This window comes from Erpetoichthys calabaricus, chromosome 3 (genome assembly GCF_900747795.2).
Source record: "Erpetoichthys calabaricus chromosome 3, fErpCal1.3, whole genome shotgun sequence".
NCBI classification, from domain to species: Eukaryota; Metazoa; Chordata; class Cladistia; order Polypteriformes; family Polypteridae; genus Erpetoichthys; species Erpetoichthys calabaricus.
In genome coordinates this window covers 252,957,930-252,974,346 of record NC_041396.2, presented here as the reverse complement: position 1 = coordinate 252,974,346, position 16,417 = coordinate 252,957,930, and the positions used below count along the sequence as shown (strand labels likewise).

Genomic DNA, 16,417 nt, shown 5'->3' with positions numbered 1-16,417 from the left:
TAAAAAAAAATAAATTCTTTAGGCGCCATTGAAGCGAAACTCTTAAATCGCCTCTAGAGAGAAGCTGCCTAATCAATTTTCCAGCACTGGTGTTGCTCCTGTTTAAACTGGACTTTACTTCAGCTGCAAGAATTAATAATTCGACTACCATAACTATCAGCTTGTTGGAAAATAAAAACCACAATGATCAAGAATAAATTAAACCTGTTCTTTTGACATTTTCAAAATTTTGATTACTTTTGACATCAGGGCTGGGGCGGGTTGGTGTTGGGTTGGGATGAGTATTTTGGGATACATATACAGTATGTAATCACACGTGCGGGTCAGAGGAGCGCCTTCTGGGCTCATCTGAAGTATGTAACACCACTCTGGAGCGACAGGGGGCGCTGTCGCTAAGTGGGTCATCTCCCTTTCCAGCAACAGAAGACGCCCAACGAAGGCAACTGACTTTGCCCCTTCTACTCAGACCTCTATAAAGCCTGGGTGCCCCCAGAAGGAGGACTGCAGGACAGAGCTCCTACCACACCTGACCCGCTCAAGAGAGCGGACTAACCCAGCCTCAGAATGCTAGGTTCTGTCATTTGTTTTATTTAAACCTGACAAGAGGAGGACATGTTTCATATCTTTGGTTAGAAAAAAAAACCTGGCCATAGCTATAACAGTTGTCTCAGAAATGGCCAAATTCTTCATACAAATGACACAAAATGTAACAGTTTCTTACAACCAGAAAAAAGACAAACAAAAATCTTTCCCAATCAAATAAAAATCTGAAGATCACATAAGTGCAGCTCATCTTGTTTTTCAATATTTAAACACAGAAAATAAATGTCACAGGAAGCAGTGAAGAACAATCTGTGCTGCAAGTCCAGCAATAGTGTATTTACAATATATGCATAATAAAAAAAAATGAAACTAAGACCACTTGGGTGTGCCAAAGCAAATCCATATATGTTAAAAACAAAGGCTGGGATAAGGAGTAATACGATTAAAAATACTGGCAGTGTTTATTTCTAAGCCACTCTTTTGGGGTGCCTTCAAACCAGTTTGCTTGTAATAGAGAAGGTTCCAAACTAGCTTTTAGAAATTAATTAAACATTAAATTAAAGGAGAAATTCTGGTTTTCTTGAAAAACATATTAAAGGTAAATTAAAAGGGAGTACGTGTCTGATCAACACTCGGAGACCACAAGGACTGTCAGCTCACAGTCCATGCCTTCCAGAAGATATGAACTGTCTGGCAGAAACCACAAAGTCAGATATCTGAAAAGATTCAGCTGATTTTTCTATGCTGCATTTGTAACTGTAAGTGGATTGATTATTAATTTATCAATAATTTGAACCCATTTGCAGCTCTCTTTAAAGGTTAATATGCCTTATCATTGTGTTTACTGTTTCCTTGTGAAGTGTTTTAACAGATCACATTGGCTGCAGGGGAAAATTGTAATTACTTCACAGTTAAAATGTATGTATATATCAAATAGTATATGTATAATAAAACTGTAGTATGAGAAAATGTAAGTACACTCCATGAAATATTTCTACATGTTACACACATGGACATACCAAGATAAATTTCATCATCATTTAAACAGTATGCATCAATAAAGCTGATATAACAAACATAATGCTACATATACATTTGTAGTCCACTGTATAATTTAAATAGACATAAATACAAATTTTTGTATGGAAAAACTAAGTATACAAATTGATCACTACCTCAAACACGTAAACCTAGAATTAGGTGCACCAGATCAGGTACAAAGGATTAGAACATCATTAGAGAGGTTCTAGGCAGAGCCCATCTTATTTAAACATCTGACATTTAGTTTGGTTTGCTCTTTGTTTCTGAAATGTGTGTCATTACCATGCCAAGATCAAAAGAGGCCTTCAGAAAGCAAGTTATAGATGCCTAGGATTCTAGAATGGGATTTAAAAAGATCTCCAAACAATTGGAAACCAACCATTTCACTGTCCAGAAGATCATCTACAAGCAGGGAAGATTTCAAATAACTGCCAACTTGCCCAGGCCAGGTCGTCCCAGCAAGATCTGCCAAGGGCAGAATGCAAGGTGCTGAAAGAAGCGTCTAAGAACCTCAGAATTTCATCATGGGACCTCCAGATAGCTCTTGCATCTGCTGACATCAAAGTGAACAAGTCTACCATTACAAACAGGTTGTATAAATTAGGTCTACATGGGAAATGTGGCAGGAGCAAACCTTTGCCTATGGGTTTATGGGCAAACCTGATGTTCTTTCTGGGTAGCAAAGACAAGGACTTCTGAAACAACGTGCTGTGGAGAGTTGAGACAAAGATAGTTATTCCACTACAGTACCAGACATGTTTAATGAAAGCCGAAGATGGTACTTGACCAGAAGAACCTGATACCAGCTGTAAAGGATGGTGGGGGGCATGTTATAGTTTGGGGCTGCTTTGCTGCATTATGGCCTGGGAAGCTCACAATCAAAGAATCTACAATGAATTCTTTATTGTACCGGAGGATGCTTCGGGATAATGTGAGACCATCTGTGAGAGTATTAAAGTTACATTGAAAGTGGACCTTGCAACATGGCAATGACACTAAACATATCAGTAAATACACCAAGGAATGGCTGAAAATAAAAAAATGGAGGGTTCCAGATTGGTCAAGCTAAAGCCTGGATCTGAATCCCAGCAAGATGCTGTCAGGGAGATTTGAAACAAGCCGTGCGTGTAAGACACCCCTCAAATATCACACAACTGAAAGCATTCTACATGAAGGAAAGGGACAAACTCTCACAGTCAAAGTCAGAGAGTGCTAGACAGTTATAGGAAACAGCTACTTGAGGGGGCAATACAAAACCAAGGGTGGACTTGCGTTTTCTGCAGATGTCATGTTTTTGTTGAATACATTATCGAGATGTCAAATTTTCATTGCTTTTTTCGGTTACAGTACCTTGATCTAATGATACTATTTAAGCAAAGATCAAATCTTGGTTTAAGACCACATATGGTAAAAAGAAAAACATTTCACGGGGGGTACTTACTTTTCACATTAGCTATATAGATAACCTAACGGGAGATGCATGAATTAAACAACATGCCAGGAAAGGAGGAGCTGTTGCCATAAATCAACCTGAAGGCAGAAGTCGGAGACATGTGAAAATCACTGCTGTGACCAATTTTTGGTCTGCTGAAATGTAACATCTGCAAATTTCCTGAGGTGATTCTCTAGGTTTCTACACGTTTTGCTTGTAGTATTTTACAAAAAGTACAACAGGAAAACTAACATTTCTTTCACAGCCAAGTTTAAACAATGCCTTAGTGCAGAAGTCCTATTTCACATTATTTATAATAAGTGAGAACTATCGAATAATCCTTTCATTTACCTGCGTAAACCATTTTCAAACCTGCTTAATCCACTTCAGAGGTGTGGAAGGCAGGAACAAACCCTGTGGGGTGCCAGTCCACTGAGGGGCACTTTCACACACATAATCAAGTAACCTAACCTAACGACTTTGGAACTGAGGGAGAGAAATGCTGGCAAGCACAGACAGTGACCAGAGCAGATTTTGAACCCAGGACACTAGAGCTGGGCATCAGCCTTCCCGTTCTATTTTAATTTGTCACAGTACAGTCCAAAGTGCAGGGACTAAATTATAGACAACCAGTTTTATTTCACCCCACACTGTATATTTGACTGAATACTGTAAGACAAGCAGCTCCATCACTGACACAAGTGAGGTGGGCTCTCAGAACAAGCAGTGCGCTCGCTTACTGCAAATGGGTCTGTGGGTCTGTGCACAAAGGCAGTGAGTTCTAATTATCAAGAGTAGTCATTATCTACAAAATGTTAACAAGCTAAAAAAATATCCCAGCCCTATTAAAAAGAAAAGGTCTTCTGCAGAAGGTGTTAGTTGGCCCACAAGAAAAAAAAAAATTAAAAATTCTACAGGTTTTTTCCCCCCACTTTTGAGATTTGGATGGGTTGGCCTGCTTCATAGCTCAATGTCATTTTGCCCAGAGGATGTCTTCAGTGGAACAGAATCAAAGCCATCAGAAGTCCTCTGTAAACATAAATAAATAAATAAAAAATAATGTTAACAATGTAAAGGATTAAAACAAACAATTTGATGACGAGCTTAATGTAACTACTATAGAACAAACAAGGAAAGGGACAACATTCAGCAGGAGTGATCTTGATTTTTGAATGAGACAGAGAAGAATATGACAATGATTCACATGCTTGCAATAACATATTGAATATACTGGATATAAATGGATATGTACGTTACATGCAAACTATAATTTTTATTCTTACTGTATTTTGTAATCTGTCTAGGGGACATGAAAGTGTGAATTTCACCACACGACAATAAACCTGACCTTTTCATCCAATAGTGAGTGTATAGTGAGCCTTTATAAGATCCATCCATCCATTATCCAACCCGCTATATCCAAAGTACAGGGTCACAGGGGTCTGCTGGAGCCAATCCCAGCAAACACAAGGGAGCAACGCAGGAAACAAACCCGGGCAGGGCGCCAGCCCACCGCAGGACACACACACCCAGCACAATTTAGGATCACCAATGCACCTAACCTGCATGTCTTTGGACTGTGGGAGGAAACCGGAGCACCCGGAGGAAACCCACGCAGACACGGGGAGAACATGCAAACTCCACGCAGGGAGGACCCGGGAAGCAAATCAAGTTTCGCCACCGTGCTGCCCCCTTTGCAAGATGAATGTACTAAATATTTCACTCAAGGCGACATTGGATGGGGTCTGTGTACTTCTAATGCAGGGCTTCTTAAACTTTATCTTGCTAAGCCCTTCTTAGTGGGAGCTGGGCTTTGGTCTTAGAACCCCTGCAGATTTTGTTTTTTTCTCTATCCTAACTTGAGCTTTTTTTTTTTTTTGTTTTGCTGGCCATTTGACCGTACCTTTTTCTAATAATAATATATTATTATCTAATCTTGTTTGTTTATATTTTATTAACTTCCTTTTATCTAATTTTATAAAGAACTTTGAGCTACACTGCTTGTATGAAAACGTGCTATAGAAATAAATGCTGTTGTTTAAGACCCAGTCCATGATGATCCTTTGGAGAATCACTGCTGACATTCATAGCGGGCATGGCCCCCTTGCAGAATCACTTCTCACGTTCATTGCAGCGTTTAGGTGGCTGGGGTTGAAGAGGGGTTACCCCTTGGGGAATTGCAGAGCAATGAAAATTACTTAAACAAGCAGTGGCAACCCATCATCAGACACTTTGCAACCCATTCCTATTAAATACAGTGGTGAGTGACAACCCTAGTGACCCAACAGTGGCAATCTGCAAACCATTTTGGGTAGTGACTCATAATTTAATAAACTGTGCTCTGAAGTGTTGTCTTGGATGTGAAGAGACTGTTGAGATGCACATCGATCTTAATCACAACAAAGATAGTCCATAATGAAGGGGTATTCAGGAAATTCAATAGCTTCATCCCAAAAAGGCTTAAGGAAAAATGTATGAGCGATATGCTTCACAATCAAGGACTCACTTTTAACTTGCACATGCAAAATATACTAGGGTGAGAAATTAACTTACATTTTATGTACTTAGCAGACACTTTTATCCAAAGTGACTAATATGAGAAGTCAAATACAGTACAATCAAGTAAACATCAGTCTGGGAACTGTTTAGGAACAGGACAAGATAACAAAATTGAGCATCACAAGTATAGAGTCCTAATCTAAACAGAGCAACACAAGACTACTTACTATGATCTTGGCTACTAAGTGTTTTATGAAAAGCAAAAGGCAGGAAGTGACAGACAGACAGACAGACAGACAGACAGACAGACAGACAGACAGACAGACAGACAGACAGACAGACAGACAGACAGACAGACAGACAGACAGACAGACAGATAGATAGATAGATAGATAGATAGATAGATAGATAGATAGATAGATAGATAGATAGATAGATAGATAGATAGATAGATAGATAGATAGATAGATACTTTATTAATCCCAAGGGGAAATTCACATACTCCAGCAGCAGCATACTGATACAAAAAATATGCAATTAAAGAGTAATAAAAATGCAGGTGAAACAGACAATAACTTTGTATAATGTTAACGTTTACCCCCCCCCCAGGTGGAATTGAAGAGTCGCATAGTTTGGGGGAGAAACGATCTCCTCAGTCTGTCAGTGGAGCAGGACAGTGACAGCAGTCTCTAGCTGAAGCTGCTCCTCTTTCTGGAGATGACACTGTTTAGTGGATGCAGTGGATTCTCCATAATTGATAGGAGCCTGCTGAGCGCCCATCGCTCTGCCACAGATGTCAAGCTATCCAGCTCCATGCCAACAATAGAGTCTGCCTTCCTCACCAGTTTGTCCAGGCATGAGGCATCTTTCTTCTTAATGCTGCCTCCCCAGCACACCACTGCGTAGAAGAGGGCGCTCACCACAACCGTCTGATAGAACATCTGCAGCATCTTATTGCAAATGTTGAAGGACGCCAGCCTTCTAAGGAAGTATAGCCGGCTCTGTCCTCTCTTGCACAGAGAATCAGTATTGGCAGCCCAGTCTAATTTATCATCCAATTGGATTTAAATGCCTGGACAAAATCCCTAGCAGTTCAGCTGGGTGGCAGCATTGGTAAAGCCCATCGGCGATTTTAATCCTAAAAACTTCCCAGCTACAAAAAAGTCGACAAAAAAAAGACTGGGAGAAAAATGCATGCAAAGCTCAAAAACCGACAGAGCAAAACTCTAAATCAAATCAAAAGTCAGAGCCAAAACACCAAGGAATTCAGAAATAAAGAAAATAGCTAAAAAGTTTTAACTCTTTCAGCCCTGGATTTTCTGTTTTTATGGGAAAAATATTCTGTGAGATATTCTACCTGAATGAAAAATCATCACTGTTATTATAAAATGACTGCCAAATACTTCAATCTTCTTGAGGAAATAAAATTGAAAGTGTAACGCACAGTCCGTGTTTCGTGGACTCTATGCCAGTCTCTCCAGTCTGTGTTAATGGTAGCACGCCCGGTTCCAACAGCTGCAAACCTACCTGAGCTTTACAAAAATTGCTGCATATATATGTACTAGTAATAGGATGTCAGGGCCGACAGGGTTAAGGAGTGATCTAATCTGGGATGGCTGGGAAATGCCCAGAGCTGATCAATGATGGCAACTGATACCTCAGCGATGCTAGGGCAACCATAAACAAAACGCTGGCTCCCGGGAAGAATAAAACGATGTCAAATCTAGATACAAAAATACTAAATGTAATGTATTTTAAATAAAAAAACCCTAATTACCATTGTTTTCAGAAATCTTCAAAACCCATGAAAAGTAAGGAAAGGACCAAAAAACATGGTGTTAAGACAGCAAGAAGGGTCATAACGAACAAAGTATCAAAAGCATGATCATTTATAATAGAGGTGGCTTTAGGGGTGTGCGGGGCCTAGGGCTGACCAACCCCACGTCAAACTCTGTTACCGGTATGTGTGGACTGTATAAACTTGCACACAAATTTAAAAATAATGTTAACAAACACCAGATTTTCTCATTACAGTATTCAGCTAAATTTGTGCAAGATAACACGCGGACTATATCAAAATATTACTGGAGAATATAACTCCACTCGAACGGGACACACAGACCTCAAAAGTGGGGCCCCCTTAGGTGCAGGACCTGGGGTGGTTGCCCCACTTTCCACCCCCAAAAACCGCTCTTGATTTAGAAAAATACTCTAAGCAATTCCACCACACCCGGAGGCTATGCTTAACATATAATCTTCAAAAAAAAAAAATACTTGAAATGGAAATTTGGGGAAAATCAACTCTATAAACACAGCTGGCTTTTCTCACAGATGACTTAAAACTGCATCAATGTGGTGTATATCATCCATGATTCTATGAAAGTGGAGCTAGCAGCACTGGACACAAAGCAGGGTGATCATCGCAGAGTACACTCATGAGCAAGTCAGCCTGGACCAAGTTACAGTCACCAGCCAAACCAATCACATAAATCAGTGATGTGAACAAGGGGAGAGGTACAAACCCCACAGAGATAGTGACTGAGTGGAGAACTGAAGCCAGGACTCTGCAAATGTGAGGCAGAAGCGCAAACATCTGGACCATGTTGTATTTTAGATTTTTTTTTTTTTTTAAACCATTAATGCAAAACAAATTTTGTTCATTACCGGGCCCACCCTTACCTTAGACGAAAAAGATTTGATTTTCCCAAAAATAGATTTTTTTGTCAAGAATAGTAAATCATCTTCAATATCTTCTCCCTCCATTATGGCACAACTGTCCGCAGCTGGAAGCTCACAGTCCTTCAAGTTAGAATTCATCATTAGCCGAGAGTATTTATACTCTAACCTGTGCAGAAGACACAGAAATTGGTCAGAACCTGTTTCACAGGAATGTGAAGGTAAAATAATGCCAAAGAACTGACAAAGAGGAAGGGACAAGGAGATAACATTTTAGTCAACTAGAATGCAGCACTGACGTCCTCCAGGTCATATTCAGCACTTGTTGTGTAGACATCACAGAAACAGCCACATCCCAAGCTTTTCACTCAAAGTCACATTCAGGCTAAAAGTGCTTCCAATCGCACTATTAAACACATCACATCTCCCCATATCAAACCTGCTTAACCTCAAGCATGATTAGGGCTTGGAATTCTATGTAAACACAGTAAAGCCAAAGTCAGACTTGGGGTGACACGTCATGATCAGCTTTACAGTGTTAAGCCAGAATAACTTTCAGGACAATATTCTGCTGCCATCTAGTGGAGGAAAAAATGCTGTCAAAATTCATAATTATTCCCAGGCATTGTGCCAATTTATGGTAACTCTTCACTATTCATTAGTGGGGTGGTGCCTTCAACCAAAAAATGCAACGTCAAACAAAAACCTGTCAAGCCAGTTTTAGAACAAACTAAAACTGAACCAGTGTTCAAATCAAGTGACAGTGATGATGATGTGAATCGGTCATCAGACATTGAAATGGACACCTATTTGGTAGATTATGATCTGCCAAGTTTCAATAATGTTCGTGTTTGGTTTTGGATTTATACTACTGCTGACAATTCTGCACTTCCTCATTGACAATTTATGGGTAACCCGGTCTAAAGATGTCTGTAGATCAGGATTATCTGAACTATTTATGATTTGTCAATGATAAGTCCGGCTGTGAAAATGGTTATAATGAATAATTATGATGAGCAGTGTCAAAAAAGTCGCAGTGAACCATTTTCTTGTTGCAGTTGCTGGCAGCCTGTATGTGGGTGTCTTTTGACACTGCAGGGCACAGTGGGTAAACCAGTCCAGAGATGATGGTACTGGTCCGCAAACTTGTTTAAATGCAATAATACCCAGAAGATGTCTGCAAGTTAGTCCAGCTCTCATTTTCTCTAGACATTGGTTCAGTTTGAGCTTTTTGTCCTCCATAAAGTAGATCTAGAATGGGTTTCCATCTAATAAAAGCAGACAGAGATACTGAACTTCCTTCAGACTTCTCATTCTCTCTTTAAGTGAAAGTTTTGAACAGCACTAAAGCATGATAATGCATTCAAATTATAGAGTTTGTTCAGTATTGCTTTAGAAATAAGATGTGCCAAGACGAGAAATTCAATGTGGCTTTGCAAAAGCCTTGTTTTAAAGAAAACTGTAATGTGATACAATCAGTAAGGATTGTGGAACTCTTTCAGTACCACAAACACTTTGTTTTGATGTCTTCAATGAGTCTCCAAGCCAAAAGTAGTTGATATCTGCAATGAACGTTGCAAATGATAGCTTTTGTTATGTTAGTCTCCCATAAGCCACAGATTTCTTACAACCCAAGATATTCTTGTTGTGTGCATTTGCTCCTATGCATTTTGTGGAGGACAGTAATTCGATTACAGGTGTCAAAAGCCATCTGGCCACCTTCCTGATGAGTCTCCTCCTTTACAGGTTAGCCTTTTCTGGCACTTTTCACAGTGCCTATAAAAAATATGAAAACATCCAAAGGGTTGAAAATTGTATTGTTATGTAACATTGAATCCCAGTGGGTTTAATTTGGCTTTTATGACACTGATCAGAACAAAAAAAGAGACTGTTTAAGAAACTCTAGATAAACAAATCCAGAAGTTTCCTGGGATGATAGAAGTAATCACATAAACCATAACATTTTCAGCTACAATAGACTGATGCCTCACCAGAGGAGAAGTCACTCTACTTTAAACGTTCCCCTGGAATGTCAAGCTACGGATGTTGTTGTTATTTTTTAAATAATATATGAAACACTTGGATTGGGTACTCACTTTTGTGTTTTTTTCCAAAAGTAGCATATTATTGCCACTAGAAGAACAGCCATCAGTGTGCCTGTGGACAATCCCAGTTTAATCCAGAAGCTCATGGATTTGCATGCCCTCACCTTCTCCATTGGTAATTCCACACCTGCAGCACAGAGTCGGGGTGTCCTCCACATGTAAGTTGTTTTCTATCAAAATAACAAAAAAAAAAAAAATTACAATATTGTCCACATTGCAAGTTTTATTGACACTGTGTGTAAATCTGGAAAAACCCAATGATCTCATTGTTTAAACATTTCCTGATTTTGATCCCAAACCTATAGACTCTTAACTGGGAAGTAAACTAAGTAAAGTAGGATCCTGTACATTACTGGCAGCTATAACAAAGAAGCAAACCACATATACAATGCTGTGAAAAAGTATTTGCCCCATAATCCGATTTGGTCGTGACCCAAAGTAATTTCCCCCCATAGAATTGTATGTAAATACAATTAATCCGTTCCAGACTGTACAAGCTGTATGTAAATATATACACGCTCTCACTGCACAGGGAGAGACTGAACACTTGCAGAAATCATCGGCGCGTACGAACCGGAAGGGAAATTGGCTTGTTCGTCACCCGAGTGTGTGGTCGTGAACAGATGCAAAAGTTTGGCAAACTTTTTGGTCGTAACCCGATTTGTACGTGGTCTGAGACGTTCGTGACCCAAGGTTCCACTGCATATGGTTTTGCATATTTTACAATGCATGTCAGACCTTTAAACAAAATGCCCTATTACAGAAAGGGAACCTGAACACATAGTAAACTTTTAATCATTACTTTATTCATTCAAGGAAGAAATTTATGCAACACTCACATCACCCATGTGAAAAAGTAGTTACCCTCACAGTTTCAATAATTGCTGGCAGCATCTTTTATCAGCAGCATTAATAATTGTATATCGGTCTTTCTCATCGCTGTTGAAGAATTTGACCCACTTTTAATTGTTTAATTGACACAATGGTTTGCAAGCATCAAATGCTTGTTTCAGGTCTTGACACAACATCTCTTTTGGATTCTAAAAAGGACCTTTACTATGCCACTGCAAAACCTTAATGTTGTTTTACTGAGCTATACAGCTGTAGACTTGCTTCTGTGTTTTAGCTCACTACTCCACTGCTCCATCTGCTCACCTTAAGAATGCAAAATTCATGGTTTCTTCAATAACAGTAAGCACTAAGGCAGTAAAGTATCCCCGCACCATCACATTACCAATCCCATGGCATATTGTAGGTATGATGTTCCTGCTCTCCAACACTGTATTAGCTTTACATCAGGCTTTTCATTCTTTGGTCGGTCTATAGAACATTATTCTAAAAAGTTTGGGGATCATCCAAGTGTTTCTTTGCAAACACAAGATAAGCATTGATTTTGCTTTTGGATAGCAGATGCTTCTGCCTTGCTAATCTCCCATGAAACCCCTTTTTATTCAGTCTCTTTCTTATCTATGAGTCATGATAATTAGCTTAAGTTAAGGCTACAGAGACCAGTAGTTCTTAGGATGTTCCTCTGGCATCCTCAGTGGCTTCTTCAATGAGTCTTCACTATGTCTTTAGTATAATATTAGCATGCCGGCCTTTCCTTGGAAAATTCATCACCGTTTGAAACGCTCTACATTTCATCATAACAGCTCCAACTGAGGTGCAGTGAATCCCAGAGCCATTCACTGATCAGTAATTTTCAGTAAAATTTCCCTTTTCTTTTCTGGAATTTCTCTTCCACACTTGTGGTGACTGTTTCACTCTCATGGTTTATATTCAAAAGGGCTGGCAGCAATCAGGTCTGGCTTTGTTCAGGCTGTGTTCAATTAACTCTGGTTAGTTGTTTGAATGAGTAATTAAGAGGGCAATATGGTTGTTAGATAGCTTTATTACTTAAATATATTGTAAGTGCCTGAGAGGAAGGACAGGCATCCCGACCAGGACGGAAGGTGATTGCCTGAAAAAAGAAAAAGCCACAGCCTTCAAGCAGAGGAGCTAGAGCTGGGTGGAAGAAGGATAAAGCTTGCCTGAAGGAGTGTAAGGAGAGAGGAAAAGAGAAGGAGAAGAATTATACTGCATTGGAATTATGATTATGTTTACTTAAAGAAGCCTTTTTGTAAAGTATTTGTAAAAGTAAACCTTTTATTGTAACGGGACTTGTGTCTGAAGTTTGGGGTGCTACAACGCCCCACAGTGGTCACAATATTAAACTATTTAAAAATGGTGTTATATGTTTACTCTGGTTCAATTTATTTAATACTACATTTTGTCTAAAGATCTTAAGCCATTCACTATGGGAAAATCAAGAATATTAGAAAGGAAGCAAATATTTTTTTCACAGAATTGTGCTTTTAAAATAGTTAGGTGTGGCTTCCAGAAACCCCTTTAAATGAATTAAGTAGCTCTGATAATAGGCAGATGGATGAAAAGTGAGGCTGTTTAGTAACGTAATGATTTTTGTTTTAAACGGGAACTTATGTTTCATTAAGAAACTGCAGGCTAGCAAACCAGTTGCTGCAGGATTTTCCTAGGACAGAACTGAAAAATAAAATTTTTAAGTATGTACTGCAATGCCGCATTGTTGTGGCATTTTTTTAGCTACTATAGTTTAGCAGTCTACGCCTGAATACTCCCAAATGAATGACACCCATAATGTAGTACTCTTATTAAACACTTGCAGTATGTGACATAAATGTATATGGACTTAGCAGATATCTGTTTTCAAATTGACAATAAAGAGTGATCAGTATCAAAAAAGCCACATTAAATCCATTGTGATTTAATGCCGTACAACATTAAAATGTGAAAACTTCCAAAGGGTTAGTGTTCTCTGTAGCCACTGTAGATGGGTAGCACTGCATAGAACAAGGGTAGCGAACTCCAGGCCTGGAGTGCCGCAGTGGCTGCAGGTTTTCATTCTTACCATCTTCTTAATTAGTGACCAGTTTTTGCTGCTGATTACTTCTTTTAATTAACTTGACTCAGGCCCCATAGTTGTTTCTTTTTCTTTAATTAGTAGCCAAACAACAATGAGACACAAAACAAGCCACCACATGACCAGCTCCCCTGTGCCCATCGCATAATATGTGAAATTAAAGAGAGTGATGGTCTTGGTAAGGTCGATCTCTCAGGTCACCAAAACATTTTGACGGTGCTCTTTGAAAGAACAGAAAAACAAGTTTTCGAAATGTGTGATGTGGCAGAATGAGAGCAGCAACAAGCCATGGAATTAAATAATGGGTTTAATTAACAGCAGGAATTGGCTTCTCATTAAGAAATTGAATCGAGTGAAATTGGTTGGAGTTTGAAGCCCCAGTTTAGCTGATCATCTGTTAACTCGTTTCACATCTCATTTCTGCTTGGCTGTCATTTAATGAAGAAAGGAATCAATTCAGAGGGCTGAACTCTTCTAACAGGGCTATTAAAATGAAGTGAAAAGGAGTTAATTAGCAGTGAAAACTGGTCACTGATTAGAAAAAGGGTTAGAATGAAAACCTGTAGCCACTGTCTCACTCCAGGCCTGGAGTTCACCACCCCTGGGATAGAAGATACCAACCAGCCCTGGTTGGGATGTCAGTCCATCATTGGATGACGGTGTGTCTAAAATTAACATACTTGAATAACTCAAATTAAATTATCAGGACTAGCTCTACCATTTAGGCGAAATAGGCAGTCATCTAGAGTGGCAAAACCTGGGTGGGGGGCATTTATTTAAACAATGCCAACTGGCTTACAAACACTCAAGATTACCTGTAAATACAACTGTTCGACTCCTGTTAACCCTTTTATGCTGTTTTCCTATAAAAGTGATGTGTGACAGCCTGTGCAAGCCCATTATGAATGATCTTCCAAATCCTCAGCTTCACAGAGGTGCTTTTTATGCTCTTCTTTGCTTCTGTTTTTTTTCTTCAGGTGCAAGCTTGCAGTTCTGCTTTTGTTTTAGTACTATTTCCGTTTCATGCAGTTTGTTCTTTGTTTTTTTCCATCCTTATTTTGATATTTGATTGATGAAGATTTTGGATTTCTGTTTCATCCTTTATTTTGCAAGTTACCATGTTAATACATGGGGAAACACATACAGTAGTTGGAAAGTGAACCATTTCAAAGCATCCTGTCTGTTCCACAGCTTTCATTGTCCAGATTATTTAAATGAGAGTGTTGTGAGGGTCAAAGGGATCTAGCATTTCCATTGACAGGAGAGGAGGGTGAGGAGCCCTGATGCTTCACGTGTAGGAAAAGGGATCATGAAGAGACAGCCACAAGTCAGAAGCACGATTTAGAATAGCTGCCAATCATCCCAGGCTAGGTGCGAGGTGAGGATTTACTTATTCTCATGTCTGGCAGCATATTTCTTGTTTTGGAGATGTTCCCCATGGCCACTAACAGCGGGTAAATTTGCATAGTCGCGTTATATCAGTACTAATGCGTGAAAGTAATAGAAAAAACTCTGTCATACAATGTAATAGTCAGTTGTGTGTTTTTATTGTGTCTTGTGTGTGTGTATCTATATATCTCCATCCAACCCACTTCAGGGACAGCTGGAGCCTATCCCATCAAGCTTTAGGGTGCCAGACCCAATGCAGGGTAAACACACACACTTACTCACTAGGACCGATTTAGCAATGCCAGTCCACCTACCTGCATGTCTTTAGACTCTGGAAGGACACCAGAGCACCCATACGAAACCCACAGGTACACAGTGAGCACATACAGACTCCACACGGGGTAGACGTTTTTTACTTACATGTGCTAATCAAGATGCAACACATCAGTACTCTTCAGTGCCATGATTAGTGAGCAGAACATCCTTACCTTGAAACTTCTGACTTCCTTATTTAAAATAACTACTTTATAAAAGTGTACTTTTAGAAAGAGGGAACTGTCCTGTTGTAGGCACTAATAATATCAGCATGTCCACGTGATTCATTTAATTCACAGCAACCTTACCATGGGAGGGTGAATTAGCTGAAACAATGGATTTTGAAAAAAAAAATGTTTTTAAGATCTCAAAGATGATATAAAAAAAGCAGTTTTGAATTTCAGGGATTTTTATTTTTATAATTGTTAAGGACTTTAAATATAGTATTATTTATGTTTTAAAATGATAAGCTGCCATTAAGTAATTAACCAATTTATTATTATAATATATTGTTAAATTTATATATTAAATATTTGTGCTAACACATTTTGTAAATAAAAACTCACTCAGTACTAAAATGCTAAGTCAAACTTACCTAGTATCTGTGGTAAATTGCTAGGTTTTTTTGGTATTATTTATCACGAATTGTGACAATATAACAAATACCGTATATATTCCTGTATAACTCAGGTCTTGAAACCCGAAAAATCGATCATAAAAATCAGACATTATATGCCTGTTGAAAAATGTGACACTTAATTTTTAATTTTTTTTACATCTTCTTGCCTCCTCCAATCTCGCATCAGTTTCTCAGACACATCAAATTTTGTTACAGCAGCGCAGTTACCAATTTCTTTCACTGCTTCAATGATGTTTAATTTAAAACCAGCTTCATATTTTCTTCTGATCAAACACTCCATCATAGATAAGGGATGCTCTTACGATAAAGGTGAATGAGGGTGTGAGATACAAAAAAACACAAATCAGTGCAAACGTTGCTTCGGAATAGTTCAGGTATTACTGTGTGGTCATGTAGGCACAATAGAGAGAGACAGAGAGAGAGAGTGAGACAGAGACAGAGAGAGAGAGAGAGAGGGAGGGAGACAGAGACGGCAAGAGAGAGAGAGACAGAGAGAGAGAGAGACACAGAGAGACAGAGAGACACAGAGACAGAGAGAGACAGAGAGAGAGAGAGACAGAGAGAGAGAGAGACAGAGAGAGAGAGAGAGACACAGAGAGAGAGAGAGACACAGAGAGAGAGAGAGAGAGAGAGAGACAAAGAGAGAGAGAGGTTAGGAACACGCGCTGATACCGCACATTGCTGCACCCACATAGAAAAAAAAAAGACAGGATACTGTCTCAGGTCGGCGATAGCATTTCATAATCTCTTGGACCAATAGCGTGAGTTTTCTGCATTCGACTTATATGACCGACATTATGAAATACCAGAAATTATACAATAAAATCAAGTCCCGACTT

At 39.1% G+C, this 16,417-nt stretch overlaps 1 protein-coding gene across 1 annotated transcript in view; it reads right to left on the bottom strand.

Moving 5' to 3' along the window:
• Nucleotides 1-281: 281 nt before the first annotated feature.
• The window catches only part of elapor1 (endosome-lysosome associated apoptosis and autophagy regulator 1), a 136,376-nt gene continuing 120,240 nt past the window's right edge, over nucleotides 282-16,417 (bottom strand). The window contains exons 20-22 of the mRNA XM_028798082.2: nucleotides 10,288-10,466; nucleotides 8,195-8,360; nucleotides 282-4,045 (exon numbers count right to left, since the gene is read on the bottom strand). Coding sequence (XP_028653915.1) covers nucleotides 3,977-4,045; nucleotides 8,195-8,360; nucleotides 10,288-10,466 — 414 coding nt within the window. The 3' untranslated portion in view covers nucleotides 282-3,976. The remainder of the gene's footprint in view (nucleotides 4,046-8,194; nucleotides 8,361-10,287; nucleotides 10,467-16,417) is intronic.